This window comes from Populus alba, chromosome 2 (assembly GCF_005239225.2).
Source record: "Populus alba chromosome 2, ASM523922v2, whole genome shotgun sequence".
Lineage (NCBI taxonomy): Eukaryota > Viridiplantae > Streptophyta > Magnoliopsida > Malpighiales > Salicaceae > Populus > Populus alba.
Window position 1 is genome coordinate 6,232,415 of NC_133285.1, and position 26,624 is coordinate 6,259,038.

A 26,624-nucleotide genomic window follows, 5' to 3' on the forward strand; every position below is an offset into this window, starting at 1 on the left:
CCAGAAATTTGTCATGGAGTGTCTTTCGTACGTTTATTACTGATTTAACTAGTATCTGGACAATAAATTTTAAATTGATGAAATTAGAAGAGGTAATAGCACTAGTGCACTATCGTTCACATGCATGTGTTTCTAGAGATGGCAAATATGAACTTAATCTGTGAACCCGACCCAAACCTGTCCAAAAAATTAGAGTTATGGATCTAGCGTTTTCAATCCAAAACCTGACATTATCCGAACTCAACTTGACACTTATAATTAGTTAGGGTACTTGGTTCCAATTTTCTTTTTTATATCAATTATTTTGATTTTAAAATTGTGTTCTACCATAATTAGTTTCTTGGATTTCTCTACATCCATTCAATTGAAAAACATTTAAAGAAATTATTATGTCCGTCAAAATAATTAATAATTATTTTTTTAGCATAATTTTTTCATGTACGAGTACAAGTTTAAAAGTTTAACTTTGTTAAATTATATAATGATGGAATTCAAATGAAGACAAAAGGATTTAAAAAGTTGAGGGATAAGAGGTTCACTTTCCTACAAAAATATTGCTAGGAGATTATTGTTGGAAGATTTAAAGCATTAGGCGTCACTTGTTATTTTTCTTTTCGCCTTCATATGAATTATTTCATTAAGACAAATTTACTTTTCATCATGCAATGAACTAGTTTATAATTATTTTATGGTGTTAAGATTTAGATGTATTCTTCGATTAATTTAACATTTTGTAATTAATGTCCTTTTATTTTATTAAATTCAGTTAATTATTTATCATATATAAATCTGTAGGTGTTCACAATATAAACGTATAAATGTTATCTTATAAAAATAGTTGATTATTTTATTTTATTTTATTTTTAAATCAAATCCATGGGTTGATCCAAACTCATATGAACCAGATGGATTTAGGGTAAAGGTTAGATGCAAATTGATTTCTTGTTGTGAACCTGAGGCAGAGTAACCAGAGGAGATTGTCATCGATGATTCCATCAGTTCTTTCCTTCAAATATACTCCAAAAAACAACTTTCAGCCTGTGGCATAAAAAGGAAGGAAGAAAGTCTCTGGTGTGGATAATTCATATGAAATCAGCCATCAGGTAGCAGACCCATGATTAAAACCATAGATTATTCATCAAAAAAATTTTATCTATCAGTAAAATAATTACTGATTAAGTGGCTTGTTTACATATTGTTGTTTGAAAGTATGGTAATAGTTATTGTTTTTTTTAAGAAATACATTCAAATAATATATATATTTTTTATTTTTTAAAATTTATTTTTAATATCATGATTCAAAAAAAAATTTAAAAAATAATTTTTATTTCAAGAATTTTCAAAAACATTTTTTAACCGCGACAGACAATCATACTCATAATAGTAGCATCATGTTGTTAACCTGTTTTATAATACAGAATATCTGGTAGGGATTGAAGTTCGGTTTGCGAGGTTACTAAATTATAAAACACTTGAGCTTCGAACCTTATTTGATCGAACAGCCTGACAAATTATGATCACCGTGCAAGCATCCCCACTTGTTTTTTCAATTTGCGAATGCAAATCAGACGAACAACTTTATTTTATAAAATGTGCTTGTCAATAGTCAGACAGTCATTCATTTAATCCACAACAGTCTTACAATTTCGACACAATACTACTGGATAAATACAGCCAAACTCCTCTTCCTCTCAGATGACCAGCCGCAAACCCCAGCATGGCTATCCGCAACCCCGGACCTCCATTTTCAATCAAACCCAACAAGGAAAGAATGGAATCGATTCTTTGTTTCACTAACTCACAGTGTTTAATAATTAGTTTAATCTTGATTACATCTTGCCATTAAAGTTCAAGGATCTGGAGATTACTCCCCCCTGTTCTTATCAGCTCTGCTGCTTCCATCAGATGGCAATGAATCTGCATCAGAACCAATATGTTGCTGATATTGCTGCTGCTGTTGCATCATGGCCATTTGATACATATCAGGTGCCATCTCAGCCACACTCCAAACCTTCACAGACTTGTCCAGACTCCCGCTGGACACAACCCACCGTTGGTCACCGTCTTTGGATTTCTCATGATCCACCTCCACCGCCAGGCACTTCACAGGTCCAGTATGCCCTGTCAGCACAGATATGCATGCGTGAAGCTTGCCATCCCTTCTCCACACGCATATGGTCTTGTCAGCTGATCCACTAAAGACCAGATTCCCCGCGGCTGCGAGGCACAGAACAGCAAGTTTGTGGCCCTTAAGTGCCCCACCATGGGATAACTGCTTCTCGCATTCCCAATAATTCACCATTCCATCACTGGACCCACAGTACACAACCGCACCAGAGGTGTTCACGGCCAATGATGTAACCGCACTCTCTTGTTTCAACAATGTTTGAACAGGAGAATGCTTTGTCGTTTTGCCTTGTTGCTCTCGTTTCCACACCTTCACCGTTCCATCAGCTGAGCCTGTGAACACCAAGCCTTCTACACTCGCCACGACAGAATTAACAGCATCATCGTGGGCATTGATTGATTCAAGACATCTAGAGTCTGAGATTCTCCATACCTTGAAAGTCCGGTCCCAGGAAGCAGAATACAAAAGGGTTTTGTCCTCGCTCAGGGTCAAACATGAAATGGCATCACAATGCTTGATCCAAAGAGCAGAACGGTTTCGAACTTGGACGTATGCGCTTGGTCTGATAGAGCTCTTGAGTATTTCCTTTAATGTAGGCAATGTTCCTGATCTCTTGTGTATTTTTGGATTCTTTGGGATAACCTTCCATACTCGTATCTTGCCATCCTGGTGACCGGTGAAAATCTTCTCACCAGCAATTATTATGGCTTTCACCAAACCGCTGCTCGATTTGAATCCAGAGAACTCCTTCAAGTTCTTCCACACACGAATGTTCTTGCTATCAGAACCTGTATAAAGAAGATCCTTGGTTGCAGCCAAGGAATAAATGTGACCTTCTTCTCGAACAAGCGAACCAATTAGCCCATTTTGAGGAAAGTTCTCTTCAAATGACCACGGAAAATTGGAACCACCACCGGTGTGGTTCCATGGTGACATGGTCATAGGAGACCCCTCACAGCTCATCCTGTTAGGGTCAAAACTGGCAGGACCTGTTAAGGAAGCACTGCTATTTCGATAGCCGAAAACTTCATCACGGGGTATTGGCGCTGCTGTTGCTGAAAGGTTTGGATCAGAATGCATCATGTTACCGAATTTCGATCTCGGCATATGGTTTCCTGTGTCAACAAACTTTGTGCCTATTTCTTCTTCATCTGCCATTCTCGAGCCTATTCCTCCGTTCATCATTCTTCCTCGATCTAAAGAGGGTCAAAAACAAAGGAGAAATGAGAAATTGATAGGAAAATTAAAAAAAAAATGGTGCTAGTAACATGAGAGAAACTGAAGACGGGAGAGAAGAGAGGGAGTCCTTGGATGCATAAATAGATGGAAAATTAACGGTAGAAAAGATATGGGACTTGGGATCTTGACACGTGTTCACGTTCAGCTTTGTGACTGCTTGAAGAGAGAGATTTGGGTTCCTTTGCTAATGATAAACAGGGATTGTTAATCTCATTAGTTGGGATTGGCTGTTTTATTATGTGGTGGATGCTTTAATTGCTATTTTCGGACAGCATTTGGATAGTTTTTTTTTTTTTTTAAATAATAATAACTAGAGCCCAGTAAGATTTTGTGAGGGTTTTTATTTATTTATTTTAATGATGGCAATACTTGAGAATATATATGCTTACTATAAACGTTTTCTGGTTGGATCAAATTTGCTATATCAGGCAGAGCTTGACGAGGTTAGATTTGTTGTAATTGAAACAAAACTTGTATCAGTTTAATTTGCAATTCCTGCCACTAATATTTGCTTTCCCAGGGTGGCGTTTACTAACAAAACAAACACTAATTAAGGAATAAATATTACTTAGGGTTTGGTTGTTATCATACGGAGAGCATTTGGTTGTGATGTCAACGTGATCACCATCAAATATAAACTCTCCTCGTAAGGAGTTCATACACACCTCATTTGTCTCACTCACTTACACACACACACATATCAATATTTTATTTTTTAAAGATATAATTTTATTAAGAACTTGGTCTTTTTTTCATCAAATTAATATGGAAAAATAAATTGCTCAAAATAAACAATAAATTATTTTATAGTTTAGTTTTTTTCATTTCATCAAATTAATATAGAAAATCGATTACAAAAAATAAATAATAAATTATTTTATACAATTTAATAATTTATAACAATTAAAAAAGAAATTTATTAGAGTAATTTATTATTTTTTAACCGAATAAAATTAATTAATTAGTTAATTAAAGAATGATTCATATTAAAAAAGTATAAAATATAATTTTTTTTTTATTGAACTAGTTTTTTAACATTATGAAAGAAAAGGATTATCATTATTGGAAAAATAATATAATTATTAAAATATCCATAATATAGAGAAATAAAAATTGGATATGTTTTTAAAGAAATTAAATTTAATGATGAAGAGGTGGAATGATAACAAAAAAATTATTTATGTTGAAATTATTATCTTTTATTTTAACTATACGTGAATACAAATATTTTATTTGACATATAATTAGTTTAATTATTTATTTTATTATCAAATATATTTAGTGAAATGATTTAATGATTGACTAAATCATAATTTAGTTATACTATTCTCTTTGTAATGTGAGTTGAGAAACATTAAAAAAATTAATGTTTCATATAAATAAAAATAAAAATAAAAATAAAAATAATCTTTATTTATTGTTACAAATATTATAAATTTGATAATATTACATATATCAAGTATAAAACAAATATTTTATTTTGTCTTGTATGTCATTAATTAATTAAATAAATTACATAGACTATTTACTTTAATTTATATATTATTATCAATTACAACTTTATCTCTCTTCTAATTTGTGCTGTATTTGTATCTTGTATCTAGAGACGTCCTGCCTTAAATATTCTCCAAGTACCACTTCTTTCTTTCTTTCAGATAGATATCTGAATATCAAAACACAAACCACTTTTCCACGAGGAAGAAAGTTATGCATGTGGATTGCTTAATGTTTTTCCTACTTTCTTATTTTCCAACCAGTCTAGCTTGGAAGGTTCGTATTCGTCACTTCTGTTCTAAACTAAAGACAACATGCGTAGATTTGGCCCTGTTTATTCGTCACTAGATGAGCTGCTCTTCTCTGGATGAGTTGTTTGTCTTCTCAACATTGGGCTTTGGCCCTGTTTATTGTAAAAAAAAAACCTGCTTTAGCAACACTGTTTGGCATTCCGTTCCAAATGGTGTTTTGCCTAAATTTAATTTATTTTTTTTGTTAAAATTGAGTTTGGTTTGTACTTTTTGGATCGTTTTGATGTGCTGATGTCAAAAATAATTTTTAAAAAATAAAAAAACATCATTGGCATGTATTTTGACACGAAAAGCTATTTGAAAAGCAACCGCTACCACACTGCCAAACACGCTATATTGGTACTGTTTGCTAGTTGAGAAAGGGGGGTAGCTGGTGCATACCCTATTAATTGTTAAAACACTCGCTGCTTTCTAGTTTCTTGTAAGGGCCCATTTACTTGAGAATTTAATGTAATAATCATCCATAATTGTGTGTGCAATTCTGGGTAAACTGAAAACTACTTGGCAGGCTACAGCTCTAGATCAGTCGTCATTGTTCATTATTTCACTTCTGATACTCTTTCTCTTCGTCTGGACTTCACTCTACATCTGTATTTAATTATATATCTACTGAGAAAGTACATCTCTAGTTTAGTCCTTCATCAGATATAAGCCTGTTCTGGCAGAAAAAGTAAGAGTTGATATAGTATAACAAGACACGATGTAGTTCATTAAATTGCTTCGTGTAATTGTATAGTAACAAGACACGATGTAGTAAAATGCAAATTCCTCTTCTTCTTCTTCTTCTTTTCTCTTGCTTTGATATATATTATTTCTTCTCAAATGGGTTCAACTCTGTCAGTACTTGAGACAAAATTAGATTTTTTTTAAAGAAGATTTACTTGGTTTCAGTCTTATTTATGATTTTGGTACGTGGATTAAGATTTTTCTTTGAGAAAATTATATAAATTATTATCGATCCTATTCATTTTATATATATAAAATACAGAAATAAAATTGAGCTATAATAAATAAAATTATATAAATTCTTTTTTAATCAATAATTAAGCATTCCTATACTTGGCGCGCACCAGATCTTTAAAATTAAAAGCATCCACTTCAAAGCCTTTTTTTTTTTCCTGCAGGGCTGAGGCACAAAGGGGTGCTTTGTATAACTTAATTCAAAGAAACTGTCTTTCAATCAAATCACTATAAAAATAGCTACGGAATAAAATTAAAAAATCATTTCTATGTTAATCACTTCTTTTAGTTTATTTATTTTTCTTTATAATATCTTTTACTCTCTTTTTTTTCTTTCCGTATTAAAATAATAATAAAAAATACCTTTTTATAATATTTAATATATTTGGAAGTGCTTTTCAAAAACGTTTTTAAAAAAAAATAAAATAAAAATTAAATTAATATATTTTTGATGTTTTTAAATTATTTTGATATACTGATTTTAAAAATAATTTTAAAAAAATAAAAAAATTATTATTAATATATTTAAAAATCATTTTTAAAAAAAAAAAACAATAATCACACTTCCAAATATATTATATCAAGAAAATCAAGAAGTGCTGTGCATTGTTCGAGGAATATGAGCTCTCATGCGAATACATTAAAGGCTTCCTGCCGAAGCTCATCTCTGAATATTTGTTATCCCTTAGCTAAGGGGAAACGACAAAACCCCCACGTGAGACAGAACGGATAAGAAAAGACCCAATCAGATGTAAGAAATTCCTGACCATTTTAAAAGCATCGAGCCGAGTCATTCTGTCACCGCCTTCCATCAGAAAAACCAAGACCATTTCCCAAGGCAGGCAACCTCGAACCAGCCAAACCGACCAAGTCTCTGTCCGTGGGATTGTGGTTCTACAATATTTTTCTAAATTTTTTAAAGTTTTAAATTAATATTATTTTATTTAAAATAAAAAATATTTGGAAAAAAAAACGTCTCCTCGTTTTCAAACGGGTTCTAAACCCCTCCTTGCCCTTCTATAAATAGAGCACGCCAGTTGATCCATAACTCACGAGTGACTCCCACCTGTCTCAAATCTCGCTACGATTCTCTCTCCAATTTTACTGGCAAACTTTTATTTTTCTTAATTTATCGCAATGTCTTCTTTGGTGTCTAAATCCCAATCTTCTCTCTCAAAACCTGAAGATATCAATAGCAACACCAGCACCACGAAAGACCAGGAAATACTTAACTCCGTGACTAGCTTTATCCATCTAAAACCAGCACACTCCACTGAAACTCGAGATAAAGCGGAGGTTTTGCAGCGGATACGACAACGCAAGCGAGTGAACAAGGTGCGAGATAGGCTGCAAGGTCTTCTTGGATGGTTGTCTTCGTCGAAAAGTGAGAATGAAGTCTCTGTCAAGTGGGTGGATGATGCTTTTGCTGCCCCATGATGATCTCAATTTCCAACTACTTAAATTAAATAGCTACTTCAGGTTTTACAGTGCAGGAAGCGATGCCCTCTGAGGGAAGAATCGCGGGGAAATAGCCGTGTTTTGCGTGTTGATAACTAGAGTGAGGCAAATCAAAGATTAAAGTGCTGTTAATTTGTACATGTACGGTTTTTCTTTTTCCCTGGAGATTTATCTTATTCTTATTCCATAATTAGAGGTCGGGCTTGCGCAGAGCATGTTACAATTTAGACTTTAGAGATTAGCTTCGTTTTGAGAAACGACAATTTACAAGGCTCGTTACGCCTCCATGCTTTCCATTATCCAGGAGGGGGGGGGGGGGCAAAACAGACAGACAGACAGACATGGGAGGGGAGGAGGGAGGGTCCATACTCCTTAACATAATGATGCATATAAGGCGGGAGACGCCATTATTTAGGAGGATTTAACTTTTAAGACTTAAAATATTTGGGCTAATTCTTTTGAGGATCTATGGACTTTATATAAAAGTTATAACCAGAGATGCAAATCCAAGTTGCTGACAATTCACTTCGCAAAATTGTGAGAATCCTGCTTTAATGAAGCATTGGATGCAATTATACGTGCTTATCTATGAACACTATTTATATTTATAGATATTAGATAAAGTATATGTGATGCGCAGCAGAGTTATGTTGTTGCAGGTCAAGTTAATTTTTTATCAATGTAAAAAGAAATTAACGTGATTTCAATGTTTTAAAAAAAATAAAGAATTTAATAACTAAAAAAAATTAATTTTACCTTGTTAAATCATTTATTCTTGTAAGGACTGCCGAGTTGTGTAAAAATACTAAATTACCCCTAGATGCATGCCACAAAACTTAAAAAGTTAAGGGTAAAACTGTAATTTAATTGTCTGAAAGGCGCAATGAAACACAGACCTATTTTAACTTTAGATATGATAAATAGATTGAAAGATGATGATTTAAGGATCTCTCTGTGTTTTATTTCAAAGAAGATACCAAACACTAAGTCATGCGACATGTAGTTTGCACCTTGTTTTTTCCAACTCAACGTGCAGTTGAACTTTACCCATTTACACTTTTGTATGAAAAATGGATTGGGCTAGTGAGCCTGCATAAATCACTAACATGGGCTGGGTCCCATGCTCTGCTTTGTTTTTGTTCTGTTTCAAGGCCAGAGAGAGCGTTCCCGCTTACATTTCCAATTCAGACCCCATCGAGTAAGTTTAAATGCTAATTTGTTGCATACGCTTTGCACATCTGACCGCAGCTGGTCAATTTTCATTTTTATCCTAATTCAGTCCTTATATTTATATTTTGCAATACGTTTTGTCCTAGAGTTACAAAAAGTGGTAATTGTATCCATTAGTTCTCAAATATTGATTCCAAGGCATATTGAGAGAATCGGCTAGCCATTTCATATTTTACCCAATAATATTAAGATTATGAGGTAAAGGATGACTAGCATAAATAACGTTAATTTAATTCTCACTTCAACATGAAGTGCAGTTCCGCGTTTCAAGATCTTGATTTGTTTTAATATATTAAAAACAACTCCAATTTAATTTTTATAATTCATGGACATGAAAATTTTAACACGCTAATACTAGATGCGGGGTATGTAATATTTTAGAATTCAGAATTATTTATTTATTAATAATTAGAGGATAAGTGTATTATACATATATTATAGTATGATTTAATTTTTTTTATATGAAAAGCCCTAAGAAATATTTTATCAATGCTCAAGATGTAAATCAAAGTTATATATATATATATATATATATATATATATATATATATATATATATATATATATATAGAGAGAGAGAGAGAGAGAGAGAGAGAGAGAGAGAGAGAGAGAGAGAGAGAGCTATAATATTTAGTTTATCATATCATATGTTAAATATATTTTTTTTTTAAAAAAAAAGGAGCCTAGAATTCGTATGAGTTTAAATATAGGAGAGGCATAAGGTACTTCAATTTGCTGTTTGTGATCACCTCACAACCAATGATTCTTGGGTAGAAATTCAACTTCAAGGTAGAAAGCTTGGAGCAAAAACCCACGTGCAAAGTTCGCATCAATTATGGATGTGCAATGATTCCGTGTCATATTATTAGAGACAGGTAATTGTTAATAAGGGCCTCATTTGTTCTTGGGAATAACAAGCCCTTGATAAAAAATATTAAGTGCTGTGAATTTATAAATTTTAAAATGTAAAATTTAATTTATAAAAAAATTAAAAGCAAATTACAAAGATGGATAAATTACATGGGTTTTTTTTCTTGTAATTAATCTTTTTTTTTTTCAGGTTTGACGTGTTGATTTGTAGCCATGTTTGTTTTCCTGGAAAGTAGTTTTCCGGGAAATTATTTTTTAAACTTTCATGTGTTTGTTTGTCACTGGAAAAGTTGGTCAACGGAAAATACTTTCTAGTTAACGGAAAATACTTTCTAGTCAATTTCAGTCAAAGAAAATTTTGACTTGGTTTTCAGGAAAATGTTTTCCCTTTAGCTGTGTTTGTTTTCCAGAAAGTGGTTTCCGGGAAATCACTTTCCAAACTTTCTTGTGTTTGTTTGCCAAGTATGAAAGTTGGTCAATGGAAAACACTTTCCAGTAAAAGGAAAATTTGGCTTGATTTTCAGGAAAGTGTTTTCCTGAAAAATTTGAGGGGAAAACACTTTCCGGAAATTGTGAAAAATTTAAAAATGTCATTATTTGCTGATTATATCAAATTTGATTCTTAAACTTTTAATTGCTATATATATATTTTGTTTTGAATATTTATTTTTCAATTTCATCTCTTAAAATTTTATTTTTATATTAACTTTGGTCTTTATTTTTATAATTGCTATTTACTTTTTCCTTATCATATTTTTATTGAAATTTTTTATCTATCAAATTTGGTCCTTATTCTTTTGATTGTTACTTATTTTATTTTAAATAATTTATGAAATGTTGATTATTATTATTTTAATTTCTTCATCTTTCATTTTTTTTTAATTTTTTAGATTTGATCTCTATTATTTTGATTATTATTTATTTTATTTGAGATAATTTATGAAATTATATATTTTTTTTTCAATTTCATTCTCATTCAACTTTTAATCTGTAAGATTTGTTCCTCATTATTTTAATAAACTTGAGAAAAATAAAATATTAATAAGTTATTTTCTAGCTCATTTTTCCATGACATAACCAAACACTGGAAAATGTTTTCCAATTCATTTTTCATTACACTACCAAACATCGGAAAATACTTTCTTGGAATTCACTTTTCCTTAGAATTCACTTTCCAAAAGAAAACTACTTCCAGCAAACAAACGGAGCCTAGATTAATTCAATTTATTTTGGAACATGGGCTTTCAACTTGACAATGGGCTTTAAATCTTAATCTTCTTCCTTTTCAATTGTACTCTATTGGCCCGTGTCAATTTAAGTGAGAAACTGAGTTTTATTTTAGTATACGAATCACTTAAGTTGGGATGGATTATCCGATTATAAAACCTTTGCGTAAAAATTCTTACGACTTAGGGTTTTTTTTAAAAAAAAACATTCTCATCTTAAGAAAAATTTGAGTGGTGAATCTACTTTAAAAACATCTTTTCTTTGTGATCATCTAAATTAAGATAATCTTATTATTTATTTTATATATTTCAAAATTAAAAAGAAAACCTTCAAAAAATAAAATCCAAGATATAAAGCATCATTCATGATAAGCAACGGAGCCTCCCTTTTTAATTTATTATTTATAGCATCAAATGGTTTATTTAGAAATGTAGTATTTGAACATAAATAAAAATAATATTTAAAAATTATTTTTAACATAAAAAATAAGGAAACAAATGAATCCAATAAAATCAAACATTTGACCAGGCATATTGACCAAGTAAAACAAACATATATATATATATTTTTTAATTTAAGAGTATAAAGACGTTGCTGAATCATGTGTAATAATAGATTAGATCCTACTTGCCCAATTGTTTTTAACATAAAAAATAAGGAAACAAATGAATCCAATAAAATCAAACATTTGACCAGGCATATTGACCAAGTAAAAAAAACATATATATTTTTTTAATTTAAGAGTATAAAGACGTTGCTGAATCATGTGTAATAATAGATTAGATCCTACTTGCCCAATTGTTTCTGTCCGTCCTTGAGTTATTATTATTGTTTTCTTATTTTATGATATTAATAAATAAAAAACAATCAATTGCATATCAATCTTTGCTTCAATGGGCAGCAAGCATCTAGGTCAGTTTAATTAATCTATAGCCGTTAATAGATGGGATCAGTTATTGGTCATCATCACATTTGAAAATCCAACCAAGCAGGGCCCGGTTTACGGGAAACATATTCAATCATTGCCAAGCATAGCGGCCCACATCATCTGACACCGCTCCCTGTAAAGTCAAATCCAAGCACCGTAACCTTTGTCTTCTTTTCCGTCGAGTAGCTTAATTTATCAATTATTTTAGCATATTTTTTTTAAAATATATTTCTAATATTAATATATTAAAACATTTTAAAATTTTAAAAATATTCTAAAATATTTTTTAACCGCAAAAAAAAAAAAAAACACAATCTTGTAATTAACTTAAACCACATCCAAAAACAAGAAATTACCAAGACATGGTTATACAGGCTTAAATTATAGCATATCGCACTTTTCGCGCATGGAAGTGCTGCTACCCCAATTTCAGGCTTTGGCCACACTCACTAGTAATGACTTTTTTTTTTTTATTATTATTATTGTCTTCGTGGTGGTGGTAACGTTTATAAAGCAAGCACTGATGAAACTATTAACTATCCGATTACGACAAATGAAAGGATCAAAGTTTTCTCGAGGAATTGAAGTGACAGATTATTACTCAACAACAATAATTATTGTTCGAATGGAGCAAAACAAGGCTGATTTACATCAAATTTGTCCCTTTTTAGTGTTGTCTTCTCGTATGGAATTAATTCTGCACTTGCGAGCTTCTGGTTTTCAAGGTTTCCTGGTTTGCGAATTCATATCCTTCGATCGCCTGATCCTTTACATCTGAAAATCTACAAGTCCATCCCTTAGCTCTTGTTGATTTTTTGTTTTATAAACCTCCAATGTGTTGGCGTCTCTCTAGGCATTTAGCTTGCCACTTGGTACGCTTGAGACGCAGAGAAAACCAAAAGATGTGTTCAATGTGATAGCAATCAACAAGAATAAAAGGACTGAGCTTAAGGTCTCAAGACATGCAGGACTAAATTATAATTTCATTAAGAACCCAGTGCCTAAAGAATAATTCACTCTAGGGAAAACGGTATCGTAAAAGAAAAATGGCACAAGTGGAGAATAGAATGATGTCAGGTTAGGTTGTCATAATACTCGTTGAACTTTCGAGCCCGAGCGGAAAAATAATCGATTATATGGCATTATGAATCAATGGTATAATTACGAAAAAAATCAGATATATTCAAAAGTGGACGGGTCAATTTGTTTGTTTTTCTTTTAATATAAATATTCATAATGCCATATAATCTCGATTAATTTCTTAAATTTTAAAATATTTAAGAATAGTTTTGTTTTTTCTTTTCAAAAATCAACTCCCAACCTTCCAATATTTTTTCTTTCCTTTTGCCTTTCTCTTCTCTTCTCACTTTCCTTTCTTTTATCCACTCATCGTTGCGTCATCTACCTTAGAAAAGAAGCACTGGTTTCTAAAAAATCAAAAACCGATTTCAGTATTATATTGTAATTGCTTCTTATCTTTTTTGTTTATCTTCCACCTCCCTCCCTCTATTTTCTTTTCTTTCCTCCCTTACTTGACTGGAGAAGAGGTATTATAGGTGGGAATTGGATGGTTGTTGGGGTGATGAGGTGGAGTAGAAAGACCTCAAAATCTAGGGTTTGAAAGGGTTGATTTTTAGGACAAAAGGCTTTGTGTTTGCATGTATTTGAACCTGATCGGGGATCAATTTAGGGAACTAAAACTGGATTTTTCAAATCTTGATTGGGGTTGGTATGAGGTAATACAAGTGATTTTGTAAATTTTATAAACTCCAAACAAAATGAATGGAATGAAATTGAAACATTTTGGCTATAATCTTACTGAAAAATCTAAAATGACTTAAAATCCTAAGCGAAATGAAATTTATTTCATTTTATTTTGTTTTTAAAAATGATATGATGTATATTTATTCAATTAAAATGGAACTAAATGGATAACCTTGCCTTAGATCCACATGGTACGGCTAACGGTCAAGAAAGAATTATTATGTTGATCACATGGACCCACATTTACACCCATCCTATAATGGAAGTTTTCTAAACTTTATGGCTAATTAATCAACATAGTAAAATATGTTTTAGAAACAATTAGGTTTAGAAAAAGGAAAGGAATGCAAAATCTTATTGGTAGCATTTCATTAAAGACACATATTTGAATTATATACAATGTTACAAATCTTTATAATCTTTTTTTTTTTTTTTTCATGTTAGGTATTCAAGTCAGCTTACATGCATCTCGACTAATCCCCATAAATCTTGAATTAGAGTTAACAACCAGATAAGCTTCTAGTAGCTATTAATATCAGTAACCTCAATACTTGAATCTAAGACCACATAAAAATAAACAAATCTTGATAATTTTAATTGCTATCCTCCTCTAAAAATAATAGTTTTTTTTTTCCTTTAAAGGCCTTGGATTATAGGACAATTGACATTTAATGCTTAATTTAATATTCTTAATCTCAATTTGCTAACAATTTATCTGGCTTAACGCATTTTTTATTTAATTTTTCTTGAACAACTTCTTTTACATCCAAAAACAAAGTTAACACAATGATTTGCAACAAGTAGCGGATATGAAGATGAAGAATATACACACACAAATCACTAATGATTTATCTTTTTTTAGTCCTTAAAAAAGAGGAAAAAAGATGGTTTTTCTAAACTTGAAGCTAAACGTATACTTTGGTCCTCTAACTTTTCAAATTATAAATTTTTAGTCCCTAACAATTTATGAAATTCAATTTTGATCCCAAATTCTTATTTATTGGTCCCTGATTTGAGAGAAGAGAGAAAAAAGTGACTGAATTCCAATAATAGAGGAAAAAAGTCTCAGTTGAAACTAATTTTGACAATGAAAATGGATGATTTTGGTATCAATGAGTTTTTTTTATTGAAAAAAATTTATATTAGGTGTTTTTTTTCCCTTTAAACTTGTCTGAAATAATAAATCTAAACATTATTTTTTTTTATTTCAGGTTGATTGTGAATTTTAGAGCCAATTTCTAGTTTGTTCAAAGTTATAGATATGTTTTGCAAGGTGTTTAGGATTTTTTTTTTTTAATCAAAAAATAGTTGAAAATAAGTTTTTTTTGGCTGAAATAGACCAACCCAATCTTTTGGCGATCGGATATCATTGGAACCTAGGCTAAATAGGTGATGTGTCACTTGTTAATTTTTTTTCAAAGTATTAATTAACGAATCACTTATTTTCCGTCCTTTAATTTTTTTTTTTTTAAATAAGGCTAGATGCGTGGGCTGCTCCAAGCCCACACACTTAAGGCTTTTTATAGATGCTTAGGAGCTCTGGGCCTTCGTAACATGAGAGATTGAGCTTTTTTTTAATTTTTCTTTTTTTAATTTTTTTTATCCATTACAATTGCATTTTCTTTAAAAAAAATTGTATATTTTCCTTAAAAAAAATCCATGCATCAGGCAAAATACCAAACAAGATAGATTAAACCGTTGAAGTATGTTTTGGTCGTTCGCTAATGGAAAGTGTTTCGTTCGGGAGTGTTATCAGAAGTACGAGAAAGGGACAAATAAACAGAAATGTGAAAAGAAGAAAACTCTTTTTTTCTTTCTTTGTTTTTTTCTTTCTTCGTATCTCTTCACGCATAGATTCCTTACTGTCATCCATTTCTTTCTAAATTCGTGTTAGTCAGTATCAAACCTTTAAGTCCTTGAACAGCTAGCGTAACTCGATCCTCCCCACTATTTCTTTCTTTCTAAACCAGCTTCAGGTGATTACTTTCTTTGACGCCTGCACAATAAAATTATGATCCTTCGACAACTCACTATCCTCTTCTTAGCAATCTTTGCTATTTCATTAATCGAAGCTCATGCTTCCATCAAGTTCAGATGCAACAGAACATGCGGCACCAACCATCTTCCATACCCTTTTGGATTCTCTCCCGATTGTGATATCCATTTAAATTGTAGCCCAAATGGTGAAATGCTTATCAATGAGTTTCCAGTCCAGATTGTAGGCCAAAATTCAATAAAGATCGTTCTTGAACCCAAATGTAACCGTCCTCTCCAAGCCCTCGACAATCTTTTTACCAAAAACTATGCTCCAAAATCAACAAACGCAATTCTTTTACACAACTGTACCTCTGCAGTTTCGCCATGCAATATACCTTCTATAAACGTGCAGACTCATTTCGAGTCGCTTAAATGTTCAAATAACAGCAGCTTAAGTTGTTTCTCTAAGGAGGTTACAGCAAACGGTTTCTTTGATTATAACATGGCCAATATTAGCCAGTGCCGGTATCTTTTGTCATCAATATCGGCAGAGTCTTTCACTGGTTCTGGTGTTTCCTTAGATATTCAGATGATGGAGCTATGGTGGTGGCTTCAGGGGGACTGCCGTTATTGCTCTAAGGATGCCATTTGTACTCAAGTTGAATCGCCTGCAGGGTCAGGATTTCGGTGCCAGTGCAGAGACGGGCTAATTGGTGATGGATATCTTGCCGGGGTTGGCTGCCGGAAAGGTCAGTTTTGGTTGCCAGAACGTACGAATTACCATATTAATTTACCATATACAGTATGCCTTTTCTTTTTTCCTAGCTGCCTAAGGTCAAAGTTTAGCTCGCCGATCACATCATATGGTCCACTACTCTTGTTAAAATAATAGTGATTATAACTAAATGTTCTCAACATTTTTTTTTTTTTTTGATTGAAAAGGTCATGTGTGTATAAACATTAAGGAGGTGTTTAAATTAGGAGTAATTAAGAAGTCATTAAATAAAATGAGTTTATGCTCATTCATCGAAATGGAGTTATCAGCTTGAACGTATAATTTTTCTTGTTTGCTATGCCTTCTTCGGAGTTCAAAGAAAGAACATAATCAAACAAAGGTATCTTTTAGTGTTTAGCAAGACGAGTCTTGTTCAATTGATCCAGCTAGAGTCAAACACAAAATTCTGGTCTCTTGACCAGAGTGGGCGTGCTAACAGTACATAGCTGTTGCTTATGCTAAGCTATGAGCACTAACAGGATTTATCTCATAGTTGAGACTTGAGAGTGATATGATTACCAATGCCCCTGGCAAAAAGTACTTGTTAGTGGCCCCAATGGTATATTGACTCTTTAGCATTGATATACCCAAGTCAAGTCGTTAAAACCTAAAGCGAAATGTCAATGACAACAACCTTGAATGCATTAAATAGGTATGGCTCCTGGAAATTGTTTGGAGTTTCATAGCGATACTTTCTGCATTACTAAGGTGGTTTTCTCGATTTCAAAGCCTCTGCAGGTTGCAATCGTGCAAAGTATTTGTCTGGCCAATGTGGAGGAGGGTCTGGAGTTGCTGTTTTACTAGGAGGTAATTAATTCTTTTTATCACCTGTAACTGAACTAGAAAGAACAATTCACTAATATTCAATGTGATGAAAAGAATGTTTAGGCTCTAGCAGGGAGTGCATGCAAATTATCTTCTGCAAATGCTGAATTTAGGGAAACTTTGTTTTATCACAACTTAAATTGCTGTCCTAAATTTGGAAATTCTTTCTCAGGCGTTGTAGCCGGAGTAGGGGTCAGTCTGGGTCTATTTTGCTGTCTCATACGGAGGAATTCCGCGTCGAAAGCCAAAAGCTTCAGAAAACTCCACCTAGCTGAAGCTGCAGACATCAACATTCCCATCTATCCCTACAAAGAAATAGAGAAGGCCACAAACAGTTTCGCTGAGAAACAAAGGATTGGAACTGGGGCTTATGGAACTGTCTATGCCGGTAAACTCAACAGTGATTCATGGGTTGCCTTTAAGAGGATCAAACATGGAGATATGGACAACATTGAGCAAGTGATGAACGAAATCAAGCTCATTTCTTCTGTGAGTCACCCGAATTTAGTCCGCCTCTTAGGTTGCTCCATAGAAAATGGTGAGCAAATTCTTGTCTATGAATTCATGCCCAATGGGACATTGTGCCAGCATTTACAAAGAGAGAGAGGCGATGGACTTGACTGGCCTGTTCGCCTCGCTATTGCTACAGATACTGCTAAAGCTATAGCCCATCTCCACTCTGCTATGGATCCCCCGATATATCACAGAGATATCAAGTCGAGCAACATACTCTTAGACTTCCACTTCAGGTCCAAAGTTGCAGATTTTGGTCTTTCCAGGCATGGCATGACTGAAATATCACACATCTCTACTGCCCCGCAAGGAACTCCAGGCTACCTTGATCCTCAGTACCATCAAAACTTCCATCTTTCGGACAAAAGTGACGTTTATAGCTTTGGTGTTGTTCTCGTTGAGATCATAACAGCGAAGAAGGTGGTGGACTTTTCCAGGCCTCAGAATGAAGTGAATTTGGCTGCTCTTGCCACTGATAGGATTGGCAGGGGGAGATTGGATGAGATCATCGATCCTTTCCTTGATTTACATAGTGATGCTTGGACCTTTTCTTCAGTGCATAAAGTGGCAGAAGTGGCATTTAGGTGCCTCGCATTTCATAAAGACATGAGGCCTTCAATGATGGAAGTTGCAGCAGAACTAGAGCAAATAGTGCTTAGTAGATGGGCTTCTTCAGAGGAAGCAAATTGCGCAATCTCATTAGATTTTTCCCCTTGCTCTTCTTCATCTAATGTCAGCGACAAGCCTCTGAACTCCACAGTCAAAAAAACAGAAACAGAGAGAAGAGGTTTGTCTGTGCTGCAGACACAGACCAGTAAAAAGTCAACGGAAAGGGCCAATCTTAATTCACCTGTTTCTGTCCAAGATCCATGGTTAAGTGAAAAAAGCTCACCTTCTTCAAGCAATTTGCTAAATAACGTTATAGTTAAGTGATTTGAAATGGGAAGTCTAGGTTCGTTTCTTCCTATGATACCATCAATGTACACTTTTGTAAGCTCGTTTCGTTCAAACAGTTTTGTCCCTTAATTTGTTCACCTTTAGGCCTGTTTCTCCAAGACCGAGCTTTGCTTAAATCACAAGACAGTAGTCCGCCATGGTCCCCTTTTAATCATGCAAAGCGCAGTCAACACTTGCCAGACAGCTGTCTTATGGTAGCTTAGATTAGATGTCGAATGTCAACGCGCCTGGGCTTGTGGTACCATCTCAACCATCCAATGTCCAGCAGCTATTGGACGGCTGTTCGGTTTTTCTTCCCTTTATTACTTAAAAAAAAAAATATTTTTTAAAAACACAGCAAACAATAATCATTTTTAAAATAGATTGAAACTTGATAATATTTTATTATATTAATCATATAACAAATAAATTATTGATAATTAACATGTTCATTTCTTTTTTAGCGTTGTCGATTTTATACCTATTATTTCTTATTTTATGATATTTTCCTTTTCTTATAAGATTTTATAGCTAGCAATTCATATGTTTTTCAAATATTTCAATTGAATAATTAATTGGTTTTAATTAATATTATATAAAGAATATAATTAAACTCGATTACTGTACCACACTACATGATGCATGGGTCAAACTAAAAAATATCTAGGTATTGGTTAAAGTGTCTTTTAAGAAAAAAAATAGATCTTAACCATGAATTAAAAAAAAAAATTTTTATCTAATATTGAGATGGAAAAACATTTGGTTTACTTGAGTTAACATGGGTTGACCTATGAAATTCACAAGGATAATCTTGAAAAAAACAAATTAAAAAGTTTAATATTGAATTAATTCAATATCAATGGACATGATTATTAAAAAAAAATAGCATTTACTTCAAAAAAAAAAAAGTGAACTCCAATCAATAAAATAAACTCGCGATGCACGTCATGCATGTCATTGGATTTAATAATTTTTTATCTCATAAATTATTTTTATTTAATTATATAACAATAGATCGCATGATAATTTATTTGTATAAAATATTTATTTTATAAATAAGAAAACATGAGAGCAACATGGTGTTAATATAGTAAAAGTACATCATTGATAAAAAAATGATGAAATTGTAATTTAAAAAAAAATTGAAGGGGTAGTAAAAGCATTAAACTAAAAAATAAAAATAATACTTTGAATGCTACGAATTAATCCGCTAAACTTGTGACCCAACTCATGAACTCGATAGGGTTTAACAACTCTTTTATCAATTTTTTTTAACCCAAATATAAAATAACAAAAAACAAAAGGAGGTCATCCATGTGGGCTTTTCGGCTTGTGCGCTTGGGCCTATCTTTAGTTTTTTGTATTTGTCTTTCCTATTTAAAAGAAAAAAACAGAGAGAAAAAGAGAGAAAAGTAGATGATAGATTGTCTATTTTAACAGATTTCAACGACCTTTAATCTCCAGAAAACAAGGCTCCAATTTTATGGATAAAAAAGCCACCTTTAAACCTATTTTGACCTAAACTACCTTAACAATACCCAAAACACCTCGATAAGCCTATCCATGGCCTCATAAAAAACCAAAAAAATACCTCAAAAAACAAAAATTACCCTTGAACCCAAAACCATTCTTGTGGTTAGATCTGCCTCCTCGAGTAGGGAGAAGGAAAAAAAACACTTAGGTAAAACTATTATCATGAAATGGAACCAATTTGACATCAATTCAATCTTTTTGATGGTTGAAATCATCGTTAACGATGATTTTCCTTCTCTAAACTAGAATTTAATCTCACTCTCTCCTTTGACAAAAAAAAATGAAAATGATGGAAACGAGTTTTTGTATTAAAATTATATTTTGAATAACTAAAAGAATCAATCACCCATAAACCTAAAAACATAAGGATGAAAATATATCTTTATATAAAATTTGAAGCCACCATTCATTTATTTTATTTGTTATTTTCACCTTGATTTTCTAATTTTCAATCCAACTCTTTCTTTTAAAAAGCACGTAATTGGGCGCTAAATTTAGCTTAAAAAAAGCTGAATTGTGCCAAAAAAAAAAATCAAGTATCAGATTGAAAATTTTTAAAATTTAATTATCACAGTCCATAATGATTTGTGAGATGACCAATCCGTTTTGGCAACTGTAGTGTTTTCACACGTGAATTAGTTTATGGTAAAACAGCCAGCCACGTCATAGTGTTCCAGGGACGTAAACATTTGTAGTGGATTGCATCAGCACTTCCTCAGCCCCATCGGGCCAACCAACATCCGGCTCCCATCCTCAGGCGACATGGTGCCGCCCATGCACTTTAGAACGATCACATGGTTCGATTGTTTTTATTATTATTATTTGAAAAGGAAGATCGTGATCCGCTAGAGCCAACCAAAATAAAAGGCACGTCAAATCTTGGTGCAATAAAATAAGAGACAGCAGCATCTCCTCCGGGTCTATTGCAAACAAAAACAGCGTTGTTTTTTTGGATAGACAAGCAGGCCATCTCAAATAAACAAACCATCTACAGTTGCCTGGCCCTATTTTGGATCTAATAAAAAAGTTTCGATTTTCAAAATCTTTTGCGTGTTTAAATTTGTTTCCTTCTAAAATCTCAATTTATCCTTCTAGGCTGCACGATGAGAAATTATTTTCGTATTTTTTATAATTCAAGGGTTTTTGTTTTGTAAGATTCATGTGGAACCGTCAAAGCGTGCAAAATGAGACCTTGAATCTCATCCAGCCCACCAGTTGAAAATGATCTTTAATTCGACCCTTTTTTTAACCCATTTTCCCAGACCTGGAAACATTTGATAAAGGAGAACCAGCCCGTTCCAGGAAGAAGAACGATTCCACCAAATCACCGTCCAGATATTAACTAACAGAACAATATTTTTATAATTTTATTCTTTCCATAAAAAAAAAAAAACTTAACATTAATCGTCAAAGACATTAGATATTCACACAAGATTTATTAGTTATTATTAAATTCATTAAAAATAAAATACTTTTTTTTTCATTTAAAAAATTATTGAAACAATCAACAAGCTCTTGAGAGCAAAAATATCAACACAGTTTTTTTTATGCCAAGTGTCCTTTTTAATATTGTTACAATTTTTTTTTTTATTATTATCATGTTAGCAATATAATATTTGATATATTTTTTTTTTTTAATTTATTTCATATTTTTTTGATTTTTTTTCAAAACGATCCATTCATTTTTTGTTGAACTTTTATTTTTTCTTTTCAATTTATCACCGGATCTTTTATTATTTATTTTTTGGATTCTCTTGTTATGGGTAATTTTTTTTTTTTTTTCTTTTCACTCTCATCATTATTTATTATTTTTTTTCAACTAATTCTTTGATTTTTTTTCATCTCTTTTGTTGAATTTATTTCTTTTTAATTTTATTTTCAATAAATTTTTTTTTTCAATTTTGATCTATTCTCTTGTTAAATTGATTTTTATTTTCAATCTCATCCTTTAATTCGATTTTGATCCATATTTTTTTAAATTTTTTTGTATAATTGAACTTCTTTTTTCAATTTTATCCTTCAATATTTAATTGAGAATTAAGCATCATAGTTCATGCTGATATGATTTTCAATCTAATGACTATGGTCACGAGTTCAAAGGTTTACGCTTAACATTATTTGTTTTTTTTTTACTTATTTTATTTTTTTACTTTCATCTTTCGACAATGCTTTATTTTTTCTAAAAAAAAGTTTTTTTATTTTTTTTTTCTAATGAGTCATGACACGGGACATGGTTTGGCGGGATAATCCGGGTTAGTTTAGCGCTGATCACAGGGTTAAATATTTGTTATGCTATCTCGAGTTGATCTAGGCTAATTTTTTTAGGTCTTTTTTTTATTGAATTTTGTTTGTTCTCTTTTGAAAAAAAAAAATTTACAAGTTATCATAATTATTATTTTTTAATTTAATTATCGATTATCATTTGTCTATTTTTTAGTTAAAATAAAGTTAATTTATTTGACCCACTCAAGTCTATATCTCAAAATCAATTTTTTATTTTATTTTAAAACGTGTTTATTGTACTTGAATATTATTTTTATTAAAAAAAATAATTTTACCCCAGCATAGCACGCCCACACCTAGTAATCATTCACCATCTGCATCACCATGTCCCAAGTTATAAAACGTGATTACTTTTCAATATCTCCACTAGGTGTGGCCATGGGCTACAGATGGAGCACATGCATAAATGAAGACCACCCAGTCGCAACTTCCAGGATGTTGTCATGTACAATTGAATTTGAATACAAGATTTGCATGGTGGGAATTAATCTGACATGGGATTCAGACAGAGATATGCTTTTTTGGCAGGTTCCATGGCGATTAATGCTTTGCTGCTTGGAGATTTCTGGTTTAAATCTCAGGAAAGCTTACATGGGATCGATTTAAAAAGAAAGAAAGAATGGCTGCTATTCATATGATTCACGATTGAAAGTGAGAAAAAAATAAAAACTATACTCTAATGGATGTTCTCCGATCCAAGAAAAGTGTTGCTGGAGATTTTTACATGTTTTCACTTCCTTCTTTATTCCAACACAGTCTTTTAGATTTAGTTGGCAGATAAGAATGTCTTTCATGACTTTTAATATTTTGTCACAGTGGGAGATACAATTCAAGTCTTCATTCCTCCATGCCCGAAAAACGTGTACCATTTAAACTTCAATCTAATCGATTTTCAAAGCCTTCTAGAGTTACTTCGAGCATCCTGCGTTTAAGATTGTTGACGAACGCCAAAAGCAACCACCACCGCGACAATAAAACTTTGAAAAGCAAGAATTACGACAATAAAAATGCACGGAAAAGTCATTTGAAGACAGGAGTCGTTGAATTTCAATCTCAAAATCAAACTGGCGGTTTAAAATGAAGAATGATGTTCTGAGTTTCCATATGAATACTTGTCCCCATCACTGCCACGCCAACTACACTAGCTACATAAATACAAACCATCAAATAACATGAAGTCTCTGTCCAGCGCACAGAAAAGCAAGTAGCAGCCCCAGAAAGCAGTTGGTAAGGACCACTTCCTCCACCAGATCACCACCGGCACTATACACTTGAAGATATTTTTCTCCAACAATAAGATGCTGCTTCATTTCATTATTATTGCTCACCATATGGTACACTGTTATATCACTTTTTTCCAATTAAATTAGCTAAGAAAAGGACCTCGACATCACGACATTGATGTCTCGGAAAGCATAGGGTAACTTGACCCCCCCGAAAAACTATCATACACTTCAAGAACTCGTCTCCCAAAACTACCCTCACAAGACACAAGAATCTCCAATTATCTAAAAACTTGCCCTCCTCAAGGAAGTAACCGTCACAGCTGCTCCCAGGGGCGACGTACCAACCTCTATCTCGAATGAATCGTACCTCAAGAACAGCTCCACCACAAACAGCCTAGACACGAGTACCACAAAATCTTTCCCTGCACACTGTTTATTTCCCAACGTCGGCTCCTCTGTCTCTGGCCCGTTGGACCACAGCACGTGCTCCAACATCTTCTCTCCCTCCCCCATAAACCTGTCAGCAACAAACTCCTCGGCTTGGGTAAATATTTTCGGGTCTTTGGTAGCGAATGGTTGGAACCCGAATAACATCTCCCCTTCTTTGACTTCAAAAGCAGCGTCGTGGCTTTCAATTATCAGATCACGCTTTGCTCTACCGAACTGTAGCGAGACTGGTGGTTCAATTCGGAGTGCTTCATAGACTACTGATTTCATCAATGGCATCTCTTCCATGCCCCGCATTGTAATACTTCCATCGTTGGATCTGACCACTGATCTGATCTCTTCGGCTAATCGAGCGTGGAGTTTGGTCCCGGCACGGCCTAGCCATTTCATCATGTTTGGAAATAAAATCCTCATCCCACCGAATGAATTAAAGCATGTGGTGAAAAGAAGATTATGGCATGCCTCCTCACGTGAAATTCCTAAATTTTCTGCTTCGTCGAGCAGGAAGCCTGACGAAGCGTAGAAGAAATCGTAAAGACGCTGGTAGCTTTTTTTAATTAGTGACGGTGGTAGACGGAAGGAATGGATGGTAAGATCTTCAAGATATTTTGGAAGACCGAGTTTGAGAACTGGACCAAGGTTGAAGAGCACCCATTTTGCAACTAGACCGGGTCCGTCAAGGCCAAGTGTGGTCTCTGCCGGATCAGTACCAAACCAAGACCTAGCCAAGAAGTTAAAAGCTGCTTGATCATTAGCTTCACCGAAACTAGCTTTCCCTCCGAGAGCCAAGTTTTTTTCAAGACTCGTAAAGAGTTCTGTGTAACTGGCGTTGAATTCAGGGATTACGTGATCACGGCGTGACTTGAGGAGATAGAACATGAGTTGTTTCAGTTTGGCGTGTTTTGGTTCGGACGGGTCAAGATAGGACAGAACTCGGTAGCCACCAGTGAGTTCTGTTGAAGGCATGAAAGTACCTGTAAAAAGATCTTTCTTTTCAACTTTTGTCACGTCAAATAGAACCGGAAAGCTTTTTCCGTCAAGTAAAACCACGACTTGTGGATTTGGAGCAATAAAAGGACCGGGCGGCATGTTAGCTCTAAACACCGTTGATCGGTATTTTTGAATTTTGGATTTGAAATACTCGTCTCTGCCTTGGTTATAGAAATAATCCAAGCGATCTTTAAAGGGACCAATAAGAGGGAGCCCATGATCACCAGGGATTTTGCGGATGGGGAGTTTGGTTGGTTCAGATGGTGAAACAGTAGCGGGTGGACCTGGAACTGATGGGTTTTCTGATATTGATGCTCTGATCGGACGGACAGAGAAGCGACGAGTGGAGGGCTTGGGACTAGACGGTTTTTTTAGTGACTGGAATTGGGTTTGAAGGGAAGGGAAAGCTAAGGAAGAGGAAGCCATGTTTGGGATTTGATTAATCTACCTGGCTATTGCAATGCAAGTATGCGTTGGAGCAGAATATTATAGAAAAACAAAAGGAGTGATGAGGTCCAAGTGGGGGGAGTCAAGGCTCTCTCTCTCTCTCTCTCTCTCTCTCTCTCTCTATATATATATATATATATATAGTAGGGGGTTTTCTGACTGGTTGCGGGTGGTCCTTCCATGAAAACCCCAAGCCTGAAAATTTGTGCCTTGATAAGAGTCGTGAAAGGCATGCATTAATTGTCATACTTTATATCTAATTTACTTTTTCGTTTGCATGTTTTTTTCTTCATGGATGCGAGTTGTTGATGTACATGGAGAAAGTTTTTCAAGGAAATATGCATAAATGTAAATTGACAGGAAGAAATGAACTGTCATTTCATTAGCTTTTTTTTTTTTCTTCACATTACCAGTCTATGTATTTCATCATTTCTTTACTGAAATATCTTTTTTTCTTTTGATAAATCCAATTTTGATGAATGTTGGCATCACTTTCTTTCTCCACTCATTTCGCTTTCATTGTTGCATTCCTTTTGTTATATTTATTATGCATTAACAAAAATTGAAAGATGAGCTGAATTCATTGCTGTTCACTTGTACACTGTTTTCGTTTTTTTAAAAAAAAAAATTATATTCTTTAATATTAAATTTATTTGGAGACTGTGATGTTATAATTTGTATTGTTTTAAAACTTGATCCAACTAGACCAGTCAACCAGGGAATTAGCTCAATTTAGGATGAAAAAAAAATAAAAAAAAAAAACAAAAACACGCCTAACTCGATAAAAAACTCTTGTTGACTTTATTCTTTTTTTTTCTTGTTAAAACAACATGATTTTGATACTTAAAAAAAATAATAATAATAAGGTCAACCTTTATAATACTTGATCTTAATTTTGCTCTAAGTTGATTATGAAATTGGGTTTTAAAATTATGATGGTTTGCTTTTATTTTTTTTAGAAAGCTATTCTTGTCTTATAACTTGGCTCGTAGGTTTGATAGGTTAACTTAAACTGACTCAGTTTCTTTAGAATAGTTTTTTAATTCATTGTTTTTTTAATTTT

The 26,624-nt window shown here is 33.1% G+C and overlaps 3 protein-coding genes across 4 annotated transcripts; 1 reads left to right on the forward strand and 2 right to left on the reverse strand.

The window, feature by feature from the left end:
• Window positions 1-1,343: 1,343 nt before the first annotated feature.
• On the reverse strand, window positions 1,344-3,573 carry LOC118028105 (protein JINGUBANG). Its single transcript, XM_035031635.2, has one exon. The coding sequence runs from the start codon at window positions 3,311-3,313 to the stop codon at window positions 1,865-1,867; it is 1,449 nt and encodes a 482-aa protein (XP_034887526.1). The 5' UTR covers window positions 3,314-3,573; the 3' UTR covers window positions 1,344-1,864.
• An 11,806-nt stretch (window positions 3,574-15,379) lies between these two features.
• On the forward strand, window positions 15,380-18,810 carry LOC118028104 (wall-associated receptor kinase-like 14). 2 transcript variants are annotated; one of them, XM_035031633.2, is made up of 3 exons: window positions 15,380-16,335; window positions 17,091-17,168; window positions 17,359-18,810. In XM_035031633.2, exons 1-3 carry the CDS (start codon window positions 15,621-15,623, stop codon window positions 18,630-18,632), a joined length of 2,067 nt encoding a protein of 688 aa, XP_034887524.1. In that variant the 5' UTR covers window positions 15,380-15,620; the 3' UTR covers window positions 18,633-18,810. The 2 variants fall into 2 exon arrangements, with proteins under 2 accessions (XP_034887524.1, XP_034887525.1); XM_035031634.2 differs by having other exon boundaries at window positions 17,100-17,168.
• Window positions 18,811-23,459: 4,649 nt separating this feature from the next.
• Window positions 23,460-25,668, reverse strand: LOC118028103 (allene oxide synthase 1, chloroplastic). The gene has a single exon (XM_035031632.2). The coding sequence runs from the start codon at window positions 25,538-25,540 to the stop codon at window positions 23,960-23,962; it is 1,581 nt and encodes a 526-aa protein (XP_034887523.1). The 5' UTR covers window positions 25,541-25,668; the 3' UTR covers window positions 23,460-23,959.
• Window positions 25,669-26,624: the final 956 nt, after the last annotated feature.

What these genes read in the sequence shown, in the direction of transcription:
- LOC118028105 (XM_035031635.2), bottom strand. Translation starts at nt 3,313, where the DNA reads ATGATGAACGGAGGAATAGGCTCGAGAATGGCAGATGAAGAAGAAATA.
- LOC118028104 (XM_035031633.2), top strand. Translation starts at nt 15,621, where the DNA reads ATGATCCTTCGACAACTCACTATCCTCTTCTTAGCAATCTTTGCTATT. An exon ending in CGGGGTTGGCTGCCGGAAAG is followed by an intron (nt 16,336 to 17,090) that starts GTCAGTTTTGGT and finishes TCGATTTCAAAG; the next exon opens with CCTCTGCAGGTTGCAATCGT. An exon ending in AGTTGCTGTTTTACTAGGAG is followed by an intron (nt 17,169 to 17,358) that starts GTAATTAATTCT and finishes ATTCTTTCTCAG; the next exon opens with GCGTTGTAGCCGGAGTAGGG.
- LOC118028103 (XM_035031632.2), bottom strand. Translation starts at nt 25,540, where the DNA reads ATGGCTTCCTCTTCCTTAGCTTTCCCTTCCCTTCAAACCCAATTCCAG.